This window comes from Geotrypetes seraphini, chromosome 2, assembly GCF_902459505.1.
Source record: "Geotrypetes seraphini chromosome 2, aGeoSer1.1, whole genome shotgun sequence".
Lineage (NCBI taxonomy): Eukaryota > Metazoa > Chordata > Amphibia > Gymnophiona > Dermophiidae > Geotrypetes > Geotrypetes seraphini.
The window spans coordinates 271,549,682-271,570,981 of record NC_047085.1 but is presented as its reverse complement, the minus strand read 5'-3'; the positions used below and the strand labels follow the sequence as shown (position 1 = coordinate 271,570,981).

The following is a 21,300-nucleotide window of genomic DNA, read 5'->3' as shown; positions in this document are numbered from 1 at the left end:
ATGCTGGAAGCAGGGGGGGGGAGAAAGAGGGAAAGAAGCTAGATGGGGTTGAAAAGAAGAGACACGCTGGTATAGAAGGGGAAGATAGGGGAAATCTGGACAGAGGAAGGTAACAGAAAGAGGGGAAATTATGTGCATGGGGCATAGGGACAGAGACATAAAGGGGACATGCCATGGGGATGGTATATGGACTCAGGGGGGGCAATGGCAGATACATAGGAGAGATATTAGAAATGGGGAAAATAGGAACACAGAAGCGAGATAGTTTGTGGGAATGGGACAGGGACAGAGCTCTCAGGCTCCAGCGGCTTGCACAAATTACATTGTAACGTGCCACGAAAATAAGAGGGAGGGAGGTAGATAGATAGGCCACGCGAGAGGAGCTGAAGGGTGGTAGAAAGGAACAGATTGTAAAGGAGGGAGGGAAGGGTGGTGGTGGAAAGGAATAGAACATACATTGAAAGAGGGTAGAGAAGAACAGACCCTGAAGGGAAATGTGGAAGACAGAGTGGGGAGAAGAAGACAGATGCCAGACTATGGGGGAGCGGAGGGAAGAAGATGGGTGCTAGACCAATTGGGGGAGGGTGAAGGGAGAGGCACAGTAACAACAAATGGAAGACGTAGAGAGAAGACACACGGTGGATGGAAGGAATTGAATGAGAAGATGTGGAAAGCAGAAACCAGACAACAAAGGTAGAAAAAAAATTATATTTATTTATTTAGTTTTTGCTTTAGGATAAAGTAGTATATTAGTTGTGTTGATAAAAATTTATAAACAAAGCCCTGCCAGCTGAACATCTCTTTCTCTAGTTCAGCAGCAGGAACTTTGATTTATAAGAAAGGAATAAGCTAAATATTACAGTACTAAGGCTTATATGGATGCTGCGGGGACGGTGACGGGGCGGTGAATGGGATGGCAGTGGCGGTGACGGGGCGGTGAAAGGGATGGCGGTGACGGGGCGGTTAAGGGAATGGTGGTGACGGAGCAGTGCAGAGGATGGTGGGCCGAGGATGGGGCGGTGACGGGGACAGATTTTTTCCCCGTATCATTCTCTAATTCAAATCTATTTTTCTAGTAAAATTCTACCCACAGATAAAACAGATACAAGTGATCATGTATATTTTGGTCCAGTAGCATTTTCAAAAAGAGCAAGCACTTATTTCTTTTGAAAACTGGTGTAAGATTTGTGGGTAAAATGTGCACATAGTTTATCTCAATGCAGATAGTTTAGAAATTATTTTCTACACTTACATTTGTTGATTCATTTTCAGAGTCTTCATCATCTGTCTCCCACCTACAATAAAATAGTACAGTTACTTACCACAACAGGTGTTATCTGGGGACAGCAGGCAGATATTCTCACATGTGGGCGACGTCGTCAACGGAGCCCAGTATGGACAGTGTTAAAGTGTATTTTCAAGCTTTTACGAAGCTTCGAGACTGCCCATACCGTGCATGCATGAGGGCCTTCTCACCTAACATCAGCTTGCGAATCCTCAGTTCTGTAAGTAATCTAAAGTAACTAGGGGAAGTGGGAGGGATGCGAGAATATCTGTCTGCTGTCTCCGAATAACACCTGTTACGGTAAGTAACTGTGCTTTATCCTAGGACAAACATGCAGCATATTCTCACATGTGGGGCTCCCTAGCTTACTGAAAAGGGATAGAGGGAGAGTTGGCCTTTAGGAAGAAAATAAATTCTGTTGAACTGCTTGGTCGAAGCGACCATCTCATCTCGAATAGGATTCTAGACAGTAGTGAGATGTAAATGTGTGAATTGAGGAATGCAAAAAAGCCACTGATGTTGCCATAGCTTGGACCTTATATGCTGCAACACATCCCTCGAGCTGAAGCCCAGCCTGAGCAAAGAGCAAAAGGAAATGAAGGCCACTAACCATGTGGAAATAGTTCATTTGATTACAGGTACTCCTAATCTGTTAGGGTCAAAAGAGATGAACAGTTGAGGTGGCTTAGTTCTCTGTATATAGTAAGCCAAGGAACGTTTACAGTCCAACGTATGAAGAGCCGTTTCCCCAGGATGAGAATGAGGTTTTGGACAGAAAACATGAAGTACAAAGGATTGATTAAGGTGAAATTCTGAGACTACTTTTGGAAGGAATTTAGGATGAGATCTGAGGACCACATTGTAGAGATGAAATACTGCAAAAGGTGGGTCACAAACTAGAGCTTGAAGTTCACTCACTTGACGAGCTGAGGTGACATAGATCAGGAAAACCACTTTCTAAGTGAGAAACTTAGGATGAGTAGTTGCAAGAGGTTCAAATGGAGGCTTCATCAGAATGGTGAGGACTACATTCAGATACCACTAACTGGAGTTGGTATTACTTGAGGTTTCGAGTTCAAGAGTCCTTTCATAAACCAGGAAACAAGCAGATAAGTAGGTTTATTATTGAAAGGAACATGAAATGCACTAATAGTACTGAGGTGAACTCTGACCAAAGTAGTTTTAAGTCCAGCATTGGATAAGTGGAGAAGGTGGTACAACACTGAAGGAATAGAAGATGTGGAACGATCCAGGTGATGTAGGTTACACCATGAAGAAAAACATGTCCACTTGAATTGATAGCATGCTGAGTAGAAGGTTTTCTGGAAGCATGAACTGGGGCAGAGAGATTAAAATCTGCTGAGGTCAAGAGGTACCAAGCTGTTAGGTGTAGAGACTGCAGGATGGAGTGAGCAAAGGTGGAAAGGAATTGGATCATTGATACTTAGTTACATATTAAATGACGGCAGATAAAGACCTGAATGGTCCATCCAGTCTGCCCATTAGTTATACCAATTAAAAATACATGATTAATTTGTCTCAAGTTGAAGTAGAAGGGAGAACCAAGGTTTCCTGGGCCACCAAGGAACTATGAGAATCATGGTGACTGGTTCTTGTTTGACTGTCTTCAGAACTAGAGGGATTGGAGGAAACGCATATAGGAACTTGTGTGAGCAGTCCAGAAGAAATGCATCAGCTTCCAGGAGATGAGGAGAGAACTGTCTTGAGCAGAATTGAGATAACTTGTAATTAAGGGGAGACAAAACCAGGTCATAAGAACATAAGAATAGCCTTACTGGGTCAGACCAATGGTCCATCAAGCCCAATACCCTGTTCTCATGGATTACTGATTCCTTAGTTGCAGGGAAATTTCCTTCAGAGGATGAAAATATAATCATCACTCCAATAATTAAAAACAATAAAGAATCTATTTCTTCACTATCTAATTACAGACCGATAGCATCAATTCCTTTTTTTGTTAAAATTATGGAAAGTCTGGTCCATATTCAACTGACCAAATACCTTGAGCAATACTCTACTTCATGACTCACAATCGGGATTTAGATCCCATTTTAGCACGGAAACAGTAATAGCTGCCCTCTTGTACTTACTAAGTAAAGGTAACTAAGTAAGCTTACTAAGTAAAGGTAGAAATGCTTTGGTGCTCCAATTCGATCTTAGTAGTGCCTTTGACCTTGTAGACCATTCTAATTTGCTAATCTGTTTGGATGCTCTAGGTCTCCAAGGAAATGTCTACTTATGGTTTAGAGGATTTTTGGAAACCAGACTCTATCAAGTTAGGTTTAAGACTCTACTTTCTACTACCTGGAAGAATCCATGCGGTGTTCCTCAAGGATCACCAGTTTCACCTACACTATTTAATGTTTATTTATCATTGTTAAGCTCAAATCTTAGTAAACTGGACATAGGGATGTTTAGTTATGCCGATGACATTACAATTGTCATACCATTTAACTCAGCTCTCTCTCAGATTACTACTAAAATTGAAGCTGTAATGCAACAGATGAATATCTGGATGTAACAATTTAAGCTTAAATTAAATTCAGACAAAACTATGTTTTTTGTGGTGTCCTCCAGCAAAGTTCCTTTTGAACCAACTATTGACATAAATTCAATCTCGAATACAATAAATTCAACAATTAAAATACTAGAAGTTATTTTAGACCAGCACCTCACTATGAAAATCCAGATAGATACTGTAGTGCGTAAAAACTATTTTACTCTTTGGAAACTACGAACTATTAGATCATATTTTGAATTCTCTGCTTTTAGACTATTGGTTCAATCTCTTTTACTAAGTCTTCTTGATTATCGTATTATCATATATTTGACCATTACTAAGCAAGAACTGGCAAGACTTGTATTAGTACAAAACACAGTGGTCAGAATGATTTATGGTTTGAAGAAGTATGATCACATCATGCCTTTTTAATGTGATTTGCACTGGCTGCCTGTGGAGGCTCGTGTGTTGTTCAAGTTGGGCTGCTTTTGTTACAAGGTTGTTTACAACATAGCCTCTCATTACTTGGTTAACAGATTTTCCTTGGCTTCTTACAGACACAGTAGAAGAACCCATTCCTTATTTAATTCTCCTTCAATCTAGGGTTGTAAAAGCGTAAATTTTCTCAATCACACTTTGGCATGGGAGTTTCGAGCATTGCTGCTTGCAGCTCACTCTTATAAAGACTTTAGATCTCAACTGAAAACCTATCTATTTGCTAAATATTTGATCAACTAACTTCTTCATCCCGTTTATTATGATTTTCATTAGTAATCTTTTGTAAACCGCATTGAACTGATGGTTATGTGGTCAACAAGTACAATGTTATGTGAACAACTTTATCAAAAGCTTTCTGAAAATCTAGATACACTATATCAACTGGCTCACCTTTATCCAAATGTTTATTCACACCTTCAAAGAAGTCAAGGTCTATCTGAGGAATCCCCCAAAACAAGATGATGTGGTGCAAGACTTTGGAGTTGAGAGTCCACTTGTGTGACTGAAGAAATCTGCTGAGCTTGTCAGCCAGAGCATTCTGCTTTCCTTGCACATATATCGCCTTGAGAAATATTTCAAGAAACTGCCCATTTCCAAATGGGAAGGGCTTCCTGACAAAAAAGAAGAGTCCGTTCACCCTTGTTTATTGATATAGTACATTGCAACTTGATTGTCAGTTCTAACAAGGAGGACTTGGTTGAGAAGACGATCCTGAAATGTTTTCAGAGCATTGCGGATTGCCTGAAGCTCTAACAGGTTGATGTAGAATGCTGTCTCCCGAGTACACCACAGGCCTAGAGTCTGCAGACCGTCAAGGTGAGCTCCCCATGCATACTTGGACACGTCCATTGTGGAGGGATGTGGAACAGCAAGCCTCTGGCTAGTTTTGTTGGTCACAATCACCATTAGAAAGATTGACAACGAGGTGAGGAGTGTCCATTGACCTGATCTGAGATGGAGTCAGGCGAAGGGGTTCACTTGAACTGTGGATGCCATGTAACCCATGAGATGCACCATTTGTCTTGCTGAAATTTTCTGCAGAGCAGATACATGATTGCATAGTTGAAGCAAGGTGTTTTGTCTCTGCTGGGGCATAAAAGCTTGTAAAAGATTGGTGTTGAGTATGGCTCCTATAAATTCCAATATTTGAGACGGTTGAAGATGAGACTTTGAATAACTAACTTTGAATCCCAGAAGCTCCAGAAGAGTTATAGTCGCCTGTATAGCTGACTGAACTACCTGAGGCAAGTAAACACTTGAAACCCATGAGTACGAAGGGTTGCTGCTACCACCACTAGGCACTTTGTGAAAAATCTTGGAAAGGAAGCGAGGCCAAATGGTAGAATTGTGTATTGGAGATTATGGTGACCCTATATAAAAATGAAGGAACTTTCTTTGGTCCAGATGTGTGGTAATGTGTACGCAAGCCTCTTTGAGGTCTAGAGAGCACAGTCAATTGTTTCATTCTAGAAGTGGGTATAGAGTCTCAAGGGATAGCATGCGAAACTTCTCTGACTAAATATTTGTTGAGAGCTTGGAGGTCAAGAATAGGACGAAGACTTCCTGTCTTCTTTGGAATTAGGAAATACTTTACATAGAACCCTGATTGTTTTGGCAAGGGGGTACTGACTCTATGGCATTTAGTTGAAGAAGAGCTTTGATTTCCTGAAGAATGGACGTCTGTTGATATGTGAAAGAGGACTCTCTTGGAGGGTTGTTTGGAGGAATGGTGATGAAACGGAGAGTGTAACCTTCTGGTATGACTTTGAGGACCCAGCGTTGATGATACAAAAAGAAGATGGCCTTCAATGGATTGGGGAGATGGCTGAGTTGGGAGGAATTGTGGCTATGGTCTCTAATAGAATGTCAAAAAGACCAAGTTGATTTCTGTGGAGCAGAAGTCTGAGACTTTAGAGGCATCTGTGCTTTTTGTCACTTCTGTGGCGGAGGTTTAGAAGATGATGAGGTTGCTGGATAGTGCTTCTTATAAGAAGAATAAGGTTTCCTGGAAGACTTAGATGGTTGAGTCTTATACTTAGACCCCGCTAAAGTAGCCCAGCTCTGCTCATGTCGAGTAAGACTTTGAATCACATCCTCAACTTTTATCTAAAAACAATTCTTTTCCTAGACAAGGAATGTTGGCTAAGTGACCTTGGACGTTGATGTCAAAGTCAAAGACCTGAAGCAAGGCCAGTCGTCTCATGACAACAGACATAGCCGATGCTCTAGATGACACATCAAATGCATCAAAAGCCAATCTAGCAATGAATTTTCTAGTTTGAAGGAGACTATGAAAAGTTCTTGAAACTCTGGAAGGTAATAAGATGGAATGTACTGCTCAAAATCAGCAAGTCTCTTTATGAGTTGTTTGAGATAGAATGACAAAGAAATAATAGCTGAGAACTCTGCTAGACAACATAGAGCTCTGGTAAAGGCAGCGCCCGAACTTATCCATGGTGCAGTCTTCACGGCCTAGAGGCACACTAGCACACACTTGTGTGCTGGAAGATTTCGTAAGAGTAGATTTGACCAACAAAGGCTCGTGCTGCAAGTGTGGTTTATCAAAACCTGGGCATGACTGTATTCTGTACAAGGGATCAATTTTCCTAGGAGCTATGGGAAAAATGAGGCGTTTTCCAGTTTTTAAACAAAGCTTCCTTAAGTAAATTATGAAGGGGCGACTTGAGTTTTTTAGGAAGCTCATCAAAATCTAACGCTTCAAGGATCTTTGCTCTCGGTTCAGTATCTGCCTCCAATTTTAACAGACAAAGCTTTCCCCTTCTGCCTGATAAATTTTGTTAACGCCAGTCCTTTAGAAGGTGATCTGTTTCTGGGCGGTGGAAGAGATGGATCCGATGGGATGTCATACCACTCTGGATCTGATAATGTGAGATCAAGATTAGTATCATTGTGAAAAGAGAGATCTGAATCAACTCAAGGAGACTATAAGAAGATGGACATGGATGCTTCCTGTTCTGGGGAGTATGATGATGGTGAGAATATCGAGAAGAACTCCTGCGATGTTGGTACCAGTAAGATTAGATGGGCCATTTGGCCTTTATCTGCCGTCATGTTTCTATTAAGAAAGCCTTAAGAAAGCGTTTTTTCAACGTAAGACAGTGGGCACAAGAGTTCACTCGATGCTCCGGCCCTAGACACTGAATGCACCAGTTGTGCGGATCAATGAGTGATATGGGCCGTTGGCAACAAGAGCACTTCTTGAACCCATTTGAAGGTCTCAACATGTGAGGAAAAATTTCACCAGCAAAGTAAAAAAATGCAATGGTTGCAAATGCTGAGAAAAAACTGCAAGTTTAAAGCCTGAAGTCTAAACGGGCAGAAGACCCAATGAAGGTTTTGAAAGTTTAAAATTTAGACAAAAAAACCTCAAGGGAAAGAGAAAATAAAACCTAGAAACAATAATTAGTAAAAAAAAAAAAAAAAGCAGAAGGCAAAAATAAAGTTCATGGGAAAGCAACTCGTCTGAACAGAACTTAGACAGAACTTCGCTTCGCAGAAAACGAAGAAATGAGGAGCCATGAGTCGATGTTGGGCAGGAAGACACAGACGCATGTGCAGTGTGGGCAGTCTCGAAGCTTTGCAAAAGTTTAAAGTGAGAGTAACATTGTAAATGACAGCAGATAAAGACCCAAGCGGTCCATCCAGTCTGCCCAACCATACATGCTCCATAAATTAATTTAGTTTAAGAACATAAGCAGTGCCTCTGCTGGGTCAGACCAGAGGTCCATCATTCTCAGCAGTCCGCACATGCGGCGGCCCATCAGGTCCAGGACCTGTATAGTAATCCTCTATCTATACCCTTCTATCCCCTTTTCCTTCAGGAAATTGTCTAATACCTTCTTGAACCCCAATACCATACTCTGTCCTATCACACCCTCTGGAAGCACATTCCAGGTGTCCACCACACTCTGGGTTAAGAACTTCCTAGTATTGGTTCTGAATCTTAACTTTTCCGAATGCCCTCTCGTTCTTGTAGTTTTTGAAAATTTGAAGAATCTGTCCCTCTATGCCCTTCATGATCTTGTGAGTCTCTATCATGTCCCCTTTAAGTCTCCGCTTTTCTAGGGAAAAGAGCCCCAGTTTCTCTAATCTTTCAGCATATGAAAGGTTTTCCATACTCTTTATCAATCGTGTCATTCTTTTCTGAACCCTCTTGAGTATCGCCATATCCTTAAGGTACGGCGACCAATATTGGATGCAGTATTCCAGATTCGAGTGCATCATCGCCCGATACAACAGCAGGATAACTTCTTTCGTTCTGGTTGTAATACCTTTCTTGATAGTACCTAGCATTCTATTCGCCTTCTTAGAGGCCACTGCGCACTGTGTTGACGGCTTCATTGTCTTGTCCACTATTACCCCCAAGTCCTTTTCTTGGGTACTTTCACCCATTACCAGCCCTCCCATCGTATAGCTGTACCTTGGGTTTCTGTGTCCTACATGCAAGACTTTACATTTATCTACATTGAATTTCATCTGCCATCTCGTCGCCCACTCTCCTAGTTTGTTCAGGTCCCTTTGTAAATCTTCGCAGTCCTCTTTAGTCCTAACTCCACTAAATAGTTTAGTGTCATCTGAGAATTTTATTACTTCTTACTTCGTCCCTGTTTCTAGATCATTTATAAATACATTGAACAGTAGCGGTCTGAGTACCGACCCCTGCGGGAACCACTCGTGACCCTCCTCCAGTCCGAGTAGTGGACCTTCACTGTTACCCTTTGCTTTCTACCCACCAACCAATTTTTGATCCATCTGTGTACGTCTCCTTCCACCCCATGGTTCTTCAGTTTCCGTAGTAGTCGTTCATGGGGTACCTTGTCAAAGGCTATTTGGAAATCTAAGTATACGATGTCTATGGGGTCCCCTTTGTCCATCCGTTTGTTTATTCCTTCGAAGAAGTGCAATAAGTTCGTTAGGCACAATCTTCCCTTGGAGAAGGACCGAGATCGTCTGGCAAAGTTACACGAGAAAATGGAGTGGATTCTGCGCTGTTCATGGAGGAGAGTGTTTATGAGCAACTTGAAAAACTGAAGGTGGACAAAGCAATGGAAACAGACAGGATCCATCCCAGGATACTATGGGAGCTCATACTATGAGAGCTCAGTGAGGTTCTGGCGAGTCCTATTAAAGACTTGTTCAACAAATCTCTGGAGACGGGAGTGGTTCCTGGGGATTGGAGGAGAGCGGATGTGGTCCCTATTCACAAAAGAGGTCACAGAGATGAAGCAGGAAACTATAGGCCGGTGAGCCTCTCTTCAGTTGTTGGAAAAATAATGGAAGTGTTGCTGAAAGAAAGGATAGTGTACTTCCTTGAATCTAATGGGTTACAGGATCCAAGGCAACATGGCTTTACAAAAGGTAAATCGTGCCAAACGAACCTGATTGAATTTTTTGATTGAGTGACCAGAGAGCTGGATCAAGGACATATGCTAGATGTAATTTACTTAGATTTTAGCAAAGCCTTTGACATAGTTCCTCATAGGACACTGTTGAACAAACTTGAAGGGCTGAAGTTAGGACCCAAAGTGGTGAATTGGGTTAGAAACTAGCTGTCGGACAGACGCCAGAGGGTGGTGGTTAATGGAAGTCGCTCAGAGGAAGGAAAGGTGAGTAGTGGAGTCCCTCAGGGTTCAGTGCTGGGGCCGATCATGTTCAATATGTTTGTGAGTGACATTGCTGAAGGGTTAGAAAGAAAAGTGTGCCTTTTTGCAGATGATACCAAGATTTGTAACAGAGTAGACACCTAAGAGGGAGTGGAAAATATGAAAAAGGATCTGCAAAAGTTAAAGGAATGGTCTAATGCCTGGCAACTAAAATTCAATGCAAAGAAATGCAGAATAATGCATTTAGGGATTAATAATAGGAAGGAACCGTATATGCTGGGAGGAGAGAAGCTGATATGCACGGACGGGGAGAGGGACCTTGGGGTGATAGTGTCCGAAGATCTAAAGGCGAAAAAACAGTGTGACAAGGCAGTGGCTGCTGCCAGAAGGATGCTGGGCTGTATAAAGAGAGGTGTAGCCAGTAGAAGGAAGAAGGTGTTGATGCCCCTGTACAGGTCATTGGTAAGGCCCCACTTGGGAGTATTGTGTTCAGTTTTGGAGGCCTTATCTGGCGAAGGACATAAGAAAACTTGAAGCGGTCCAGAGGAGGGCGACGAAAATGATAGGAGGCTTGCGCCAGAAGACGTATGAGTAGAGACTGGAAGCCCTGAATATGTATACCCTAGAGGAAAGGAGGGACAGGGGAGATATGATTCAGACGTTCAAATACTTGAAGGGTATTAATGTAGAACAAAATCTTTTCCAGAGAAAAGAAAATGGTAAAACCAGAGGACATAATTTGAGGTTGAGGGGTGGTAGATTCAAAGGCAATGCTAGGAAGTTCTACTTTACGGAGAGGGTGGTGGATGCCTGGAATACGCTCCCGAGAGAGGTGGTGGAGAGTAGAACTGTGACTGAGTTCAAAGAAGCGTGGGATGAACACAGAGGATCTAGAATCAGAAAATAATATTAAATATTGAACTAAGGCCAGTACTGGGCAGACTTGCACAGTCTGTGTCTGTGTATGGCCCTTTGGTGGGGGATGGGCTGGGGAGGGCTTCAGTGGCTTGGAGGGTGTAGATGGGCTGGAGTAGGTTTTAATGAAGATTTCGGCAGTTGGAACCCAAGCACAGTACCGGGTAGAGCTTTGGATTCTTGCCCATATATAGCTAAGAAAAAATTTAAAAAAATTTAAATTGAATCAGATTGGGCAGACTGGATGGACCATTCTGGTCTTTATCTGCTGTCATCTACTATGTTACTATGTTAGAAGCCATGTTGGCTTGTTTTCATCAGTTTATTCCTTTCTAGATGCTCATCAATGCTGTCTTTTATCAGCCCTAAGTCAAACTTACCGGTCCATAGTTCCCCGAGTCACCTCTCGATCCTTTCTTAAAGATGGGCGTAACATTAGCTATTCTCCAATCCTCCGGGATCACGCCTGTTTTAAATAGTCCTTTTTCTTAGATATTTCTGGGCCAGACACCCAGAGCCCTACCAATAGTCTGCTTAGGTTCCATCTACTAGAGTTTCCATCAAAGCTCACTCCAGCCCATTTTAACCATCCCAGTCATTGAAACCCTCCCCAACCCGTTTTCATCTAAATAGTCCAAGCCTTCCCAGTACTGGCCTTAGTTCCTTCAATGTATACCCATTTTTTCTGATTAGAGATCCTCTGTGTTCATCCCACGCTAGTTTGAACTCTGTCACCATTTTCTTTTCCATCACCACCCTCAGGAGTGCATTCCACGCATCAACCACCCTCTCTGTAAAGACAAATTTTCTAACATTACTCTTGAATCTATCACCTCTCAACTCAAATTATGCCCTCTGGTTTTACCATTTTCCTTTCTCTAGAATAGATGTCGTTCTACATTAATACCTTTCAAGTATTTGAACATACACGTTAACACTGTCCGTACCAAGCTCCATGGATGATGTCAACCACATGTGAGAATATGCTGCCTGCTTGTCCTAGGATAAATATTTTTACACTTTTAAGCAAATTAATCCAAACATTCAGAATACTTTTATAAGCATTTTTAAATGTCAGTCATTTATATTCCAAACATGGTCTTAAAATATGAATGGAATCAAATATTCAGAGAAGAGATGTAAACAAGTACAGTATTGCAAAATCTAAAATCAAGTAAAAAAAAAAAAAAAAGCAGCAGCAGCAACCACCAGAAGAATACACACAATTTTTTTTTTCTTTAAAAAAAAAAAAAAAAATCTAAAAACTTGTAAAATAATGAGGCACCAAAGGTATTCTTAGTGACCAACACAATCCACTGGTATCAGCCTGACATGTTTCAATATTTAGTCTGTGTCGGGGCAACAATTGGCAATGACTTCACCTGGAATAATGCTGCATACCAAGACCACAAGCTTATGGGGAAAACACTATAGTTACCAGGACTCAAGGAAAGGAAAAAGGGAAATAAAAATAGCAATTAAAAATTCATAAAAGTATACAACACTTACCATCTGTATATAGTACTCCCCTGAAATTCGCAGGGGTTCCATTCCAGGACCCCCTATGGATTTCAGAAAACTGAAAATGTGGTTTTTCGCCTGTCAAAAGGGGAGGCAGGAGAGGGAAGCTGGAGCGCTGGTGGATGAAGAAAATCACTCACAGTCTGCTATGACCACCTCTTCCTGTAGTAAAGTCGGGCAATCAGGATCTACTTTGACACGCAGCTCCTGATTGGTGTAGCCCGACTTTACTACAGGAAGACGTGGTCGGAGCAGACTGCAAATTCGCAAGTCCACAATTTGCAAACCGCAACTTCGCGGGGGAAACACTGTACTTCAATAATAGGTTGCATAAATATCTACTTCACAAAACAATTTTTACATTATAATATATACTCAATGATTTTTGGTTATAAGAACATAAGAAATGCCTCTGCTGGGTCAGACCCGAGGTCCATCGTGCCCAGCAGTCCGCTCATGCGGTGGCCCAACAGGTCCAGGACCTGTGCAGTAATCTTCTATCTATACCCCTCTATCCCCTTTTCCAGTAGGAATTTGTCCAAACCTTTCTTGAACCCCAGTACCTTACTCTGCTCTATTACATCCTCTGGAAGCGCATTCCAGATGTCCACCACATGTTGGGTAAAAAAGAACTTCCTAGTATTCGTTTTGAATCTGTCTCCTATCAACTTTTCCGAGTGCCCTCTTGTTCTTTTATTATTAGAAAGTTTGAAGAATCTGTCCCTCTTTACTCTCCCTATGCCCTTCATGATCCTATAAGTCTCTATCATATCTCCTCTAAGTCTCCTCTTCTCTAAAGTCGGGCAATCAGGATCTACTTTGACACGCAGCTCCTGATTGGTGTAGCCCGACTTTACTACAGGAAGAGGTGGTCGGAGCAGACTGAAAATTCGCAAGTCCGCAATTTGCGAACCGCGAATTCGCGGGGGGAACACTGTACTTCAATATGTATTTAGATTTAAGTACTTCATGTGGCATAACCAAAAATCATTGAGTATATATTATAATGTAAAAATTGTTTTGTGAAGTAGATATTTATGCAACCTATTATTACTTCTATCCCTAGGCTATCTCTCTGTAACCATGACCAGTCTTATTGAGTGCTTATTTTGACTGCACATCTTAGTACATTTTCGTTTCAGTCCTTTAGATCAGTGTTCTTCAACCTTTTTACACCTATGGACCGGCGGAAATAAAATAATTATTTCGTGGACCGGCAAACTAATAAGACTGAAATTTTTTAAAAACCCCATTGCCGCCCTGTCCCCGCGAGCTCGGTCCCATTAACTATCTGATCCCATTCGCACAAGCCTCAAATAGTTATGATTTTATATTGAACATATTTTATTAAAGTATAAAAAGAAACAATATTCTGTACAATTGTCATTTTATAAATATAAATAATACAGGGCAAGGATCAACAAAACCCCCGTCTCCCCTCCGCTTCACTATCCCCTCTACTATCAAGAAAACTGAATAAGGCAAATTATTACAGAATGCTACACAAATATCATGCTAACAGAATACTGCAGTCACACATGGCAGGAATGGTGTTAGGGGGAGTGCAACTAGGGCAATTGCCTCCTGGTCAGAGAGAGCCCTAAGCCAGCTGGAAGCTAAAGGCGCACTGTCTGGGCTTTGCACTCCCCAGTTATGTCTAACATCAGCTCTAGCAGGATACATATTTTAAATCTGATATATTCTAATCACAAGATAGAAATAAAATTATTTTTTTCTACCTTTTGTCATCTCTGGTTTCTGCTTTCATTGTCTTTTCACTCTCTTCCATCCAGCGTCTGCCCTCTGTCTCTTCAATCCAGCATCTGCCTCTTCCATCCACTGTCTGCCCTCACCCCTCCCCCTCCCATATGGTATCTGCGTTCTTTCTATGCCCCTCTCTCCTACACCAGATCTAGCATCTTTGTCCCTCTTTCCTTATTTTTCATCTGAACCCCCTTCCCAGCATCAATCTCTCTCTACCTTGTCATTCCTCTGTCTCTCCCATTTCCCTCATCTGATCTCTCCATTCCATCCTGACTCCTTCCCCTCCTCTAATCTCCCTGCCAGCTGTTTCCTTCCAATGTTCCTCCTCCCCTATCCAGCAGTACCTTCTCCCTTTCTTCCTCCCCTTATCCAACAGTAATTCTCGTCCCTTCCCTTTCCCTTCTCCCCTGTCAGAAGTAGGCCCTTTCCCTCCCTTGTCCAGGAGTACCCCTTCTCCCTTTCCTCCTCCTATTATCCATCAGTAACTCTCGTCCCTTCCCTTTCCCTTCTCCCCTGTCAGCAGTAGCCCCTTCTCCTCCCTTGTCCAGGAGTACCCCTTCTCTCCTTCCCTCTCCAGAAAATGTTCCCTCTATGTAGGCTAGCAGCAGCTCTGTGTGCTTTTAACTTCGGCACACAGCTGCCCCTAAGCAGTATTTTAGCGCGGTTTCATGAGGCAGCCTCGGGGCCTTTGGTAGGCTGGCCTGCTTCGATGATGCGATGTGGGCCGGCCTACCAAAGGCCCCGAGGCTGCCTCATGAAACCGCGCTAAAATACTGCCTAGGGGCAGCTGTGTGCCGAAGTTAAAAGCACACAGACCTGCCGCTGCTTTTCTGGGGGTGCGGAGACATACGCGGCAGGAGTCCGTGGTGGCAGGCAGGAGTGCCGGCATAGCGACGGCAACAGGAAGTTGCACGTCAGCTGACGCCAGCACCTTTTGCTGCGGCGGGGTCCTGAATCCTTTGCGGACCGGCAAGATTTTTTTGCGGACCGACACCGGTCCGCGGACCGGCGGTTGAAGAACTGTGCTTTAGATGATAAAATGATGAATCTGTTCCACTTGTGCTATGTTATTCTATGAATGTACTGTATTTTATAATCTAAGTGTGGCTTTTAATTAATTTGTGTTTTTTTTTTTTACTATCAACACAACTCAAGCTCTCTTATAACTGAACATGTGTTGGTTCATAACAAATTGAAATCTTTTGAACAATAATCAGAGCTAGATTTATTTGCTTATTTTTCATTTATCTATTTGTGGTTTTGAATATGTAAAACATAATATTTTCAGTTTCTATCGTTTAGTCAGACAATGTTTATGTCAAACTATTCTAAGGTGACTTGTATTATAATTACCCCTTCAAAACGAATGATTAGGTTCATACCTTTGCTAATCTTCTTTCTTGTAAATCCACACTTCATTCCAGGACCAGTGGGTTATTCTTATCTACCTGCCAGGACTTTGTAGGAAGCCTCAAACTTCAGCCTCAAACCCCCCTCTTACCTCATCACTATCCCAGTAAAAATCAGTTAGTCTTAAAACAGCAGGAACATCTGTAGAGGATAAGAACAAGAGAGAAAAGGGAACAGGGATACTCCTCAACAAGTAAGTCTATTCTGCTCATATCAACAATTGCAAAACAGCAACAATGAAAAAACAAGCTCCTACAGTCTGGCTTGTAGGAAGGAAAATTGTTTCTTTAAGGGTCAGTGATAAGGTAAGAAAGGGTGGGGTTTATGTCTCTGAAGTTTGAAGCTTCCTACAAAGTCCTAGTGGGTAGACGGAAATAACCCACTGATCCTGGAATAAAGTGGGATTGTACAAGAATTATAATTTCCTCTCTTTACAATTTTATAATATTGTATTTGCACTCTTTTTAAATATTTTAAGCATATACTTGTTATATTGCTTATTTTTGAAGATCCCTGAAGCAGATATTTGTCGAAACACGGCCTGTGTCAGGTCTTTGAATAAAGATTGTTCTTCACACAGATTCTTGAAGTCCACATGCTTTTCTTTTGCTAAATGGATCCCACTGCACCACTGAATCCCTCTCCTCTACTTGGTTTGTACAGCTGGGGAATGGTCTTCAAAAATTGGGACAATATTCTTAGTTCTAACAAAAGGAAGATATAATACCTCCGCCAAGAACTGTCATTTTTCAATGATATAGACAAGGACACCTTGATAGAAAAATGGCATGAATTGATACAACTTAGAAAAAGATAATGTGAGATATGATTTGCACTATGTGACTCTCTTGAACTTTTGTAGAACTCAAGGGATACGCAGAGGTCTTAGAATACTTGAGCTTCAAACGTTTAAAGATCAGTCTTTTCTTGACAAATGGTTTTCTATATTTAATAAATGTTCACCATATCTCATGATTCTACTTATAGAAACCGCTAAATAAATACCGTTTCACTAAAAACACTATACCAAATCTGAAAATTTAAGATAGGAAGTTCAAAAATATGAGGAAACCCTATTAAGTCTAAATAACAAAATAGTTCATTTTCACAGGAAATTAAAGACTAAGGGCCTGATTTATAAAGCCGCGCTAGTGGCTGCTGCGCAGTAATGGCCCCGAAGCCCATAGAGATTTAAAGGGCTTCGGGATTGTTGCCGTGCAGCAGCCGCTAGCGCGGCTTTGTAAAACAGGCAGTAAGTTTGAGAAGATTAAATGAGATGAAATAGACTATAAAGAGCAACATTTACCTATGGACAGAGCTGAAAACAATGTACAGAAATTTCAGGAAGACATGAGTAGTATAATGGGTACACCTCATGTCAAAATGATTGACAGCTGTCATAGATAAGGATCGACCAATCAGCCTTCACTTCCGGGTTAAGCCACAACCACTTTCCGTACAAACCCCACCCACTCTAACCCAAACCCCACCCATGCCCCCACTTTTCCCTTAGCCCCACCCACTTTTCCCATAGCCCCGCCCACGCCCCACTCCCTCCCATAGGAATGGATGTTGGTGGCCCTGCCCATGCCCCGTCACCGGAAATGCACTTTTTGATGATGTCACCGGAAATGAGGGGCGTGTTTGACCCCAGAAATACGCTTTCTGATAACATCACCGGAAATGGGAGTGCCTGCCCTACCGGAAGTGCACATTCTGATGACATAGGCGGAAATAGGGTAAATGAAGCGCCAGAAATGCACTTTTCTGACCATGTAGGCAGAAATAGGATAAATGAAGAGACGGAAATGCATTTTCTGATGATGTTACCGGATACAGACTTAAGTCAAAATCCCCGGAAATGATATGGCCAGAAAAAGAAGTGTCTTTATTTTAACAGTTTTTAGTTAAAAGACATGTTTTAAGAGCTCATGGTTAGAGCAATGCACAGGCAGATCACAAAACAAAAACATTTACAAATTCTTTCCTGTTTTTTTTTTTTTTAAACAGACCAGTGCAGAAACAAGGCTGCATTTTTCCTTTCCTGTTTTTAACACACTTTCAGTAGGAATTCTGAGTTAATGGTTAATGGGCAACACCCCGGTTGTCATGGTAACAGCTGATAAGCCCCTTGCAGCCCCCTGATAAAGCCGAGAGGGAGGTGTATTTAAACCTGTCTGAACATGTCCCGGCTCTTTAACAAAACAGAAATAAAAAAAGTTCTCAAAAAAACCCAAAACAACTGTCACCTAACAGCCACTGTTAAAAGGCAGAGTTTTAAGACCTATTTTTTTTATTTAGAGGAAAGTTGACAGCTGACTGGAACATGATGAAAGAATCTTTATTGAAGCAAATTTAATAATAATAAATTTATTCTTCTATACCGCCATTACCCAAGAGTTCTAGACGGTTTACAGCATAAGAAACTGATCAGCGAAGTACATACAATTCTTAAGATTAACAAAAAACAAGATTAAAAATGGTAAAATAATTACAATGTTAAGAAGGCCTAATTATGTGATAAATTTATTATGATCTATACACGGCAGGAAGCTATGGAGGCATTAACCCTCTACTTCAAGCGGCTAAAAAGAGCGATATTACAGTCCGGAGAAAAGACGTAGTGGACTGGGTCACCGGTCAAAACGCATACAATTTACACAGACCGGCTAGAATCCATTTTAAAAGAAATAAAACAATGGTGTCGGAAGTTGACAGCCAGTGGCAAAGTGATTTAGTCGACATGTCAGCCTTTGCCAATTATGACAACGGTTACAAATACATTTTAAAGGTAATAGATATCCTGTCAAAATATGCATGGGTCATGAGTTTAAAAACAAAAACTGTTCATGAAGTTACCAAAGCCTTTGAAACAATATTTAATTTAGGGCGTACACCTGAAAAACTTCAAACAGACAAGGGTAAAGAAATTTTAAATAAGTCTCTGAAGAATTTATTAAAACAAAAAGGTGTCAGCCATTTTGTGACCCATAATGATGTTAAAGCAACTGTAGTGGAAAGATTTAACAGGACTTTAAAATCCAAAATGTGGTGGTATTTTACAGCTCATTGGTTCATTCTTCTTGCAGCTCCCCTGATAAAGCCAAGGGGAGAGGGGGAGGTATGTTTAAACCTGTCTGAACATGTCCCGGCCCCCTGATGTTGTCATAGTGACGTATGTCTTAGATCTTTAACAAACAGCTGTTAACATCAGAAATAAAAGTTTTCACAGCTGTTAGCAACAGAAATAAATGTTCTCAAGCCATCAAACAAAATAACTGCCACAAAGACGTGTAGATTGAGTTACTTTCTTAAAGACTATGATGTAGAAAAAGAGGGTTACCCGATGACAGAAAAACTGTACGAATCAGACAAAGAAAACATGGACCCCTTTAACATACAGGTAACTGAAAAAAGGCCTACCAAGAGGTCTCGTAACTTTCTTAAAGACTGTAATGCAGAGAAAGAGGGTTACCCACCGGCTGAAAAACCAATTGACGAGACGTCAGATACCGGGGAGCATAAATTAACAGATTCTGAAATACAAGAGTTTCCAGAAGCTCAAAAGCTATATGATTCGGACACAGAAAATGAAGATGCAGGCTATGAACTACCAGAAGATAATACTTCAGATATTGAATTTTATGAAGCAGCAGCTGACGCCGAAGCGACAGACATGTTGGAAAAGCCAAGATCTTCCACGGTAAGAGAGAGAGAGACACACACACACACACTCTTCTTTGCCAGGGGTCGGTGTTGAAGGGTTTATGAAGCTGGATGTGTTGTGTTTTAAAAAGGAAAATTTATTTCTGTATGTTTTTTTTGTAGGGAAGTGGCGAATCTTCACAATCACAGAAACCTGTGGACAAGGTGTACATACCAATGATAAATCTATCCTGTTTGTGTTTTTTCTGCTCGTTTCAAAGAGAACCAGCGGTGAATGAACGTAAACTAAAATTAAGACTTGAAGATTCTTGTGATTATGGTCTGTGGACCGGCATAGGCCTTTCCAAAACACCAACAGAACTTAAATCAGTTATAAAGATAGCTGTATACTGCATTCTAAATAAACTAGTCTTATAGCCCGTTACATTAACGGGTGCTAGAATATGTGTGTGTGTGTCTGTCTTTATTTTTTTTTCTCTCTCCTTAGCCGCTTTCTATATTTCTGTCTGTTTTTTTTTCCTTGGCTGTCCACTACCACCCCTTGCCTGCTCCCCCTGTCCATTCTCCCTTCCTTTTACCTCCCCTGTGTCCTCTACCACCCCATCACTGCTCACCTTATCCAGTAGAAGCCCTTCTCCCTTTGTTTTACCTCCCCCTGTCCATCATCACCTCCTTCCTGCTCCCCCTGTCCAGCAGTAGGTCTGTCTTCATTTTTCTGCCCCCCTCCCTGTTCATCAGCACCTCTTCCCCTGTCCATCAACCCCTTTTCTGCCCCTCCATTTCTGTGTGTTGCAGCATTTCCCTCCCACCCCATTTCCCTGTGCAGTATTTTCCTCCCCCCCATACCTTCCTCCTGAACTCCATGCCCTACTTATGTTAAAATGCTTTCCGGGTTTGGCTGCTGCGGCCTACAGCCGCTGTGGCCAGCAGCCGCCGCGCCCGACATCCGACTCGGGCCGCCGCGCCCGACATCCGCCTCGGAGGGGGGGAGGAAGAGAGAGAGCGGAGAGAGTACTGTAGGGGCATGCGCACTCCTACCTGCGGGTCCCTACATCGCGGCGATGGCAAAGTTACTGTAAGGGAGACGCCAAGAACAATAATGGAGCACTGGTGAGCAAGGGAACGACGGCAGCGGGGACGGCCAACTTACAGGAAGGGAGGGAACGCAGGCGGGAATCGTGAGAGTAGCCACGCTGCGTCTTTCAACAGGGAGCAGGCCAGACCGTAAGCCGCGCATGCGCACTTCCTTTGGGTCGCTACAGCTCACGGAAAACCGGCGCACGCATAGGAAGTGCGCATGCGCGGCCTAGCATTTTATTATATTATTAGATGTCTGCAAGGCGTGAAGGATGAAGATTGTGGAGCCTGCTTAATACGAGCTGGGGGACAAAAACACCACGATTGCTTGATATGGGGGCAAAAAGATATACAACAGAAACTCAGGAAAACTTGTGGCATGCTGTGCCTAGAACGTGTGGTTAATGTAGTCACTTTTGTAGGCTATAAAATGAAAATACTAATGCTTTGTAGTGAAAGCATTGATATAATCATTGATTTAATCAGAGATATTAAGACCTCTATAAACGGGCCACGACTACTCAATAGATTAGTCAATTTCATGAGAGATAGTGAACATGTAGAGATTGTAAATGATTTAATCTGTGACACCGATTATAAAGAAAGAACAAACCAGGGGAAAACAAAACCACAAAAACAAATGCAAAAGAAACCAAAATGGAATTGTCCAAAGAAACATGATGTGCACTAAAATAGTGTCCTCAAACTCATCTGATAATGTGAAGATCTTTATTCCAACAGTGTCGCAACGGTACAATCAATGATTCAATGACTCGATATGTACATGTTTCGGCCAACAGGTCTGCCTCAGGAGTCTTAAGAATCACGAATAGTGATTTGAAGAATACTGCCAACAACATGGAAATAACCAAAATTCAGAAAAAGAAAATCATATCTCGTTTGGCTCAACTGTTGCCGACTGGAATCGAAACGTCTCACGCTGATTATAAATCATTCTTCAAAAGAAATGCTTTTTAAAACATGGTTTTATTCTTGGGATTGTGGGAAATACAGTATGT

At 41.9% G+C, this 21,300-nt stretch overlaps 1 protein-coding gene across 5 annotated transcripts in view; it reads right to left on the bottom strand.

Moving 5' to 3' along the window:
* Nucleotides 1–21,300, bottom strand: part of LOC117353570 (uncharacterized protein DDB_G0271670-like) — a 507,083-nt gene that overhangs the window by 237,586 nt on the left and 248,197 nt on the right. For all 5 annotated transcript variants that reach the window (XM_033929661.1, XM_033929662.1, XM_033929660.1 and 2 more), the window contains one exon: nucleotides 1,253–1,295. In XM_033929661.1, coding sequence (XP_033785552.1) covers nucleotides 1,253–1,295 — 43 coding nt within the window. The remainder of the gene's footprint in view (nucleotides 1–1,252; nucleotides 1,296–21,300) is intronic.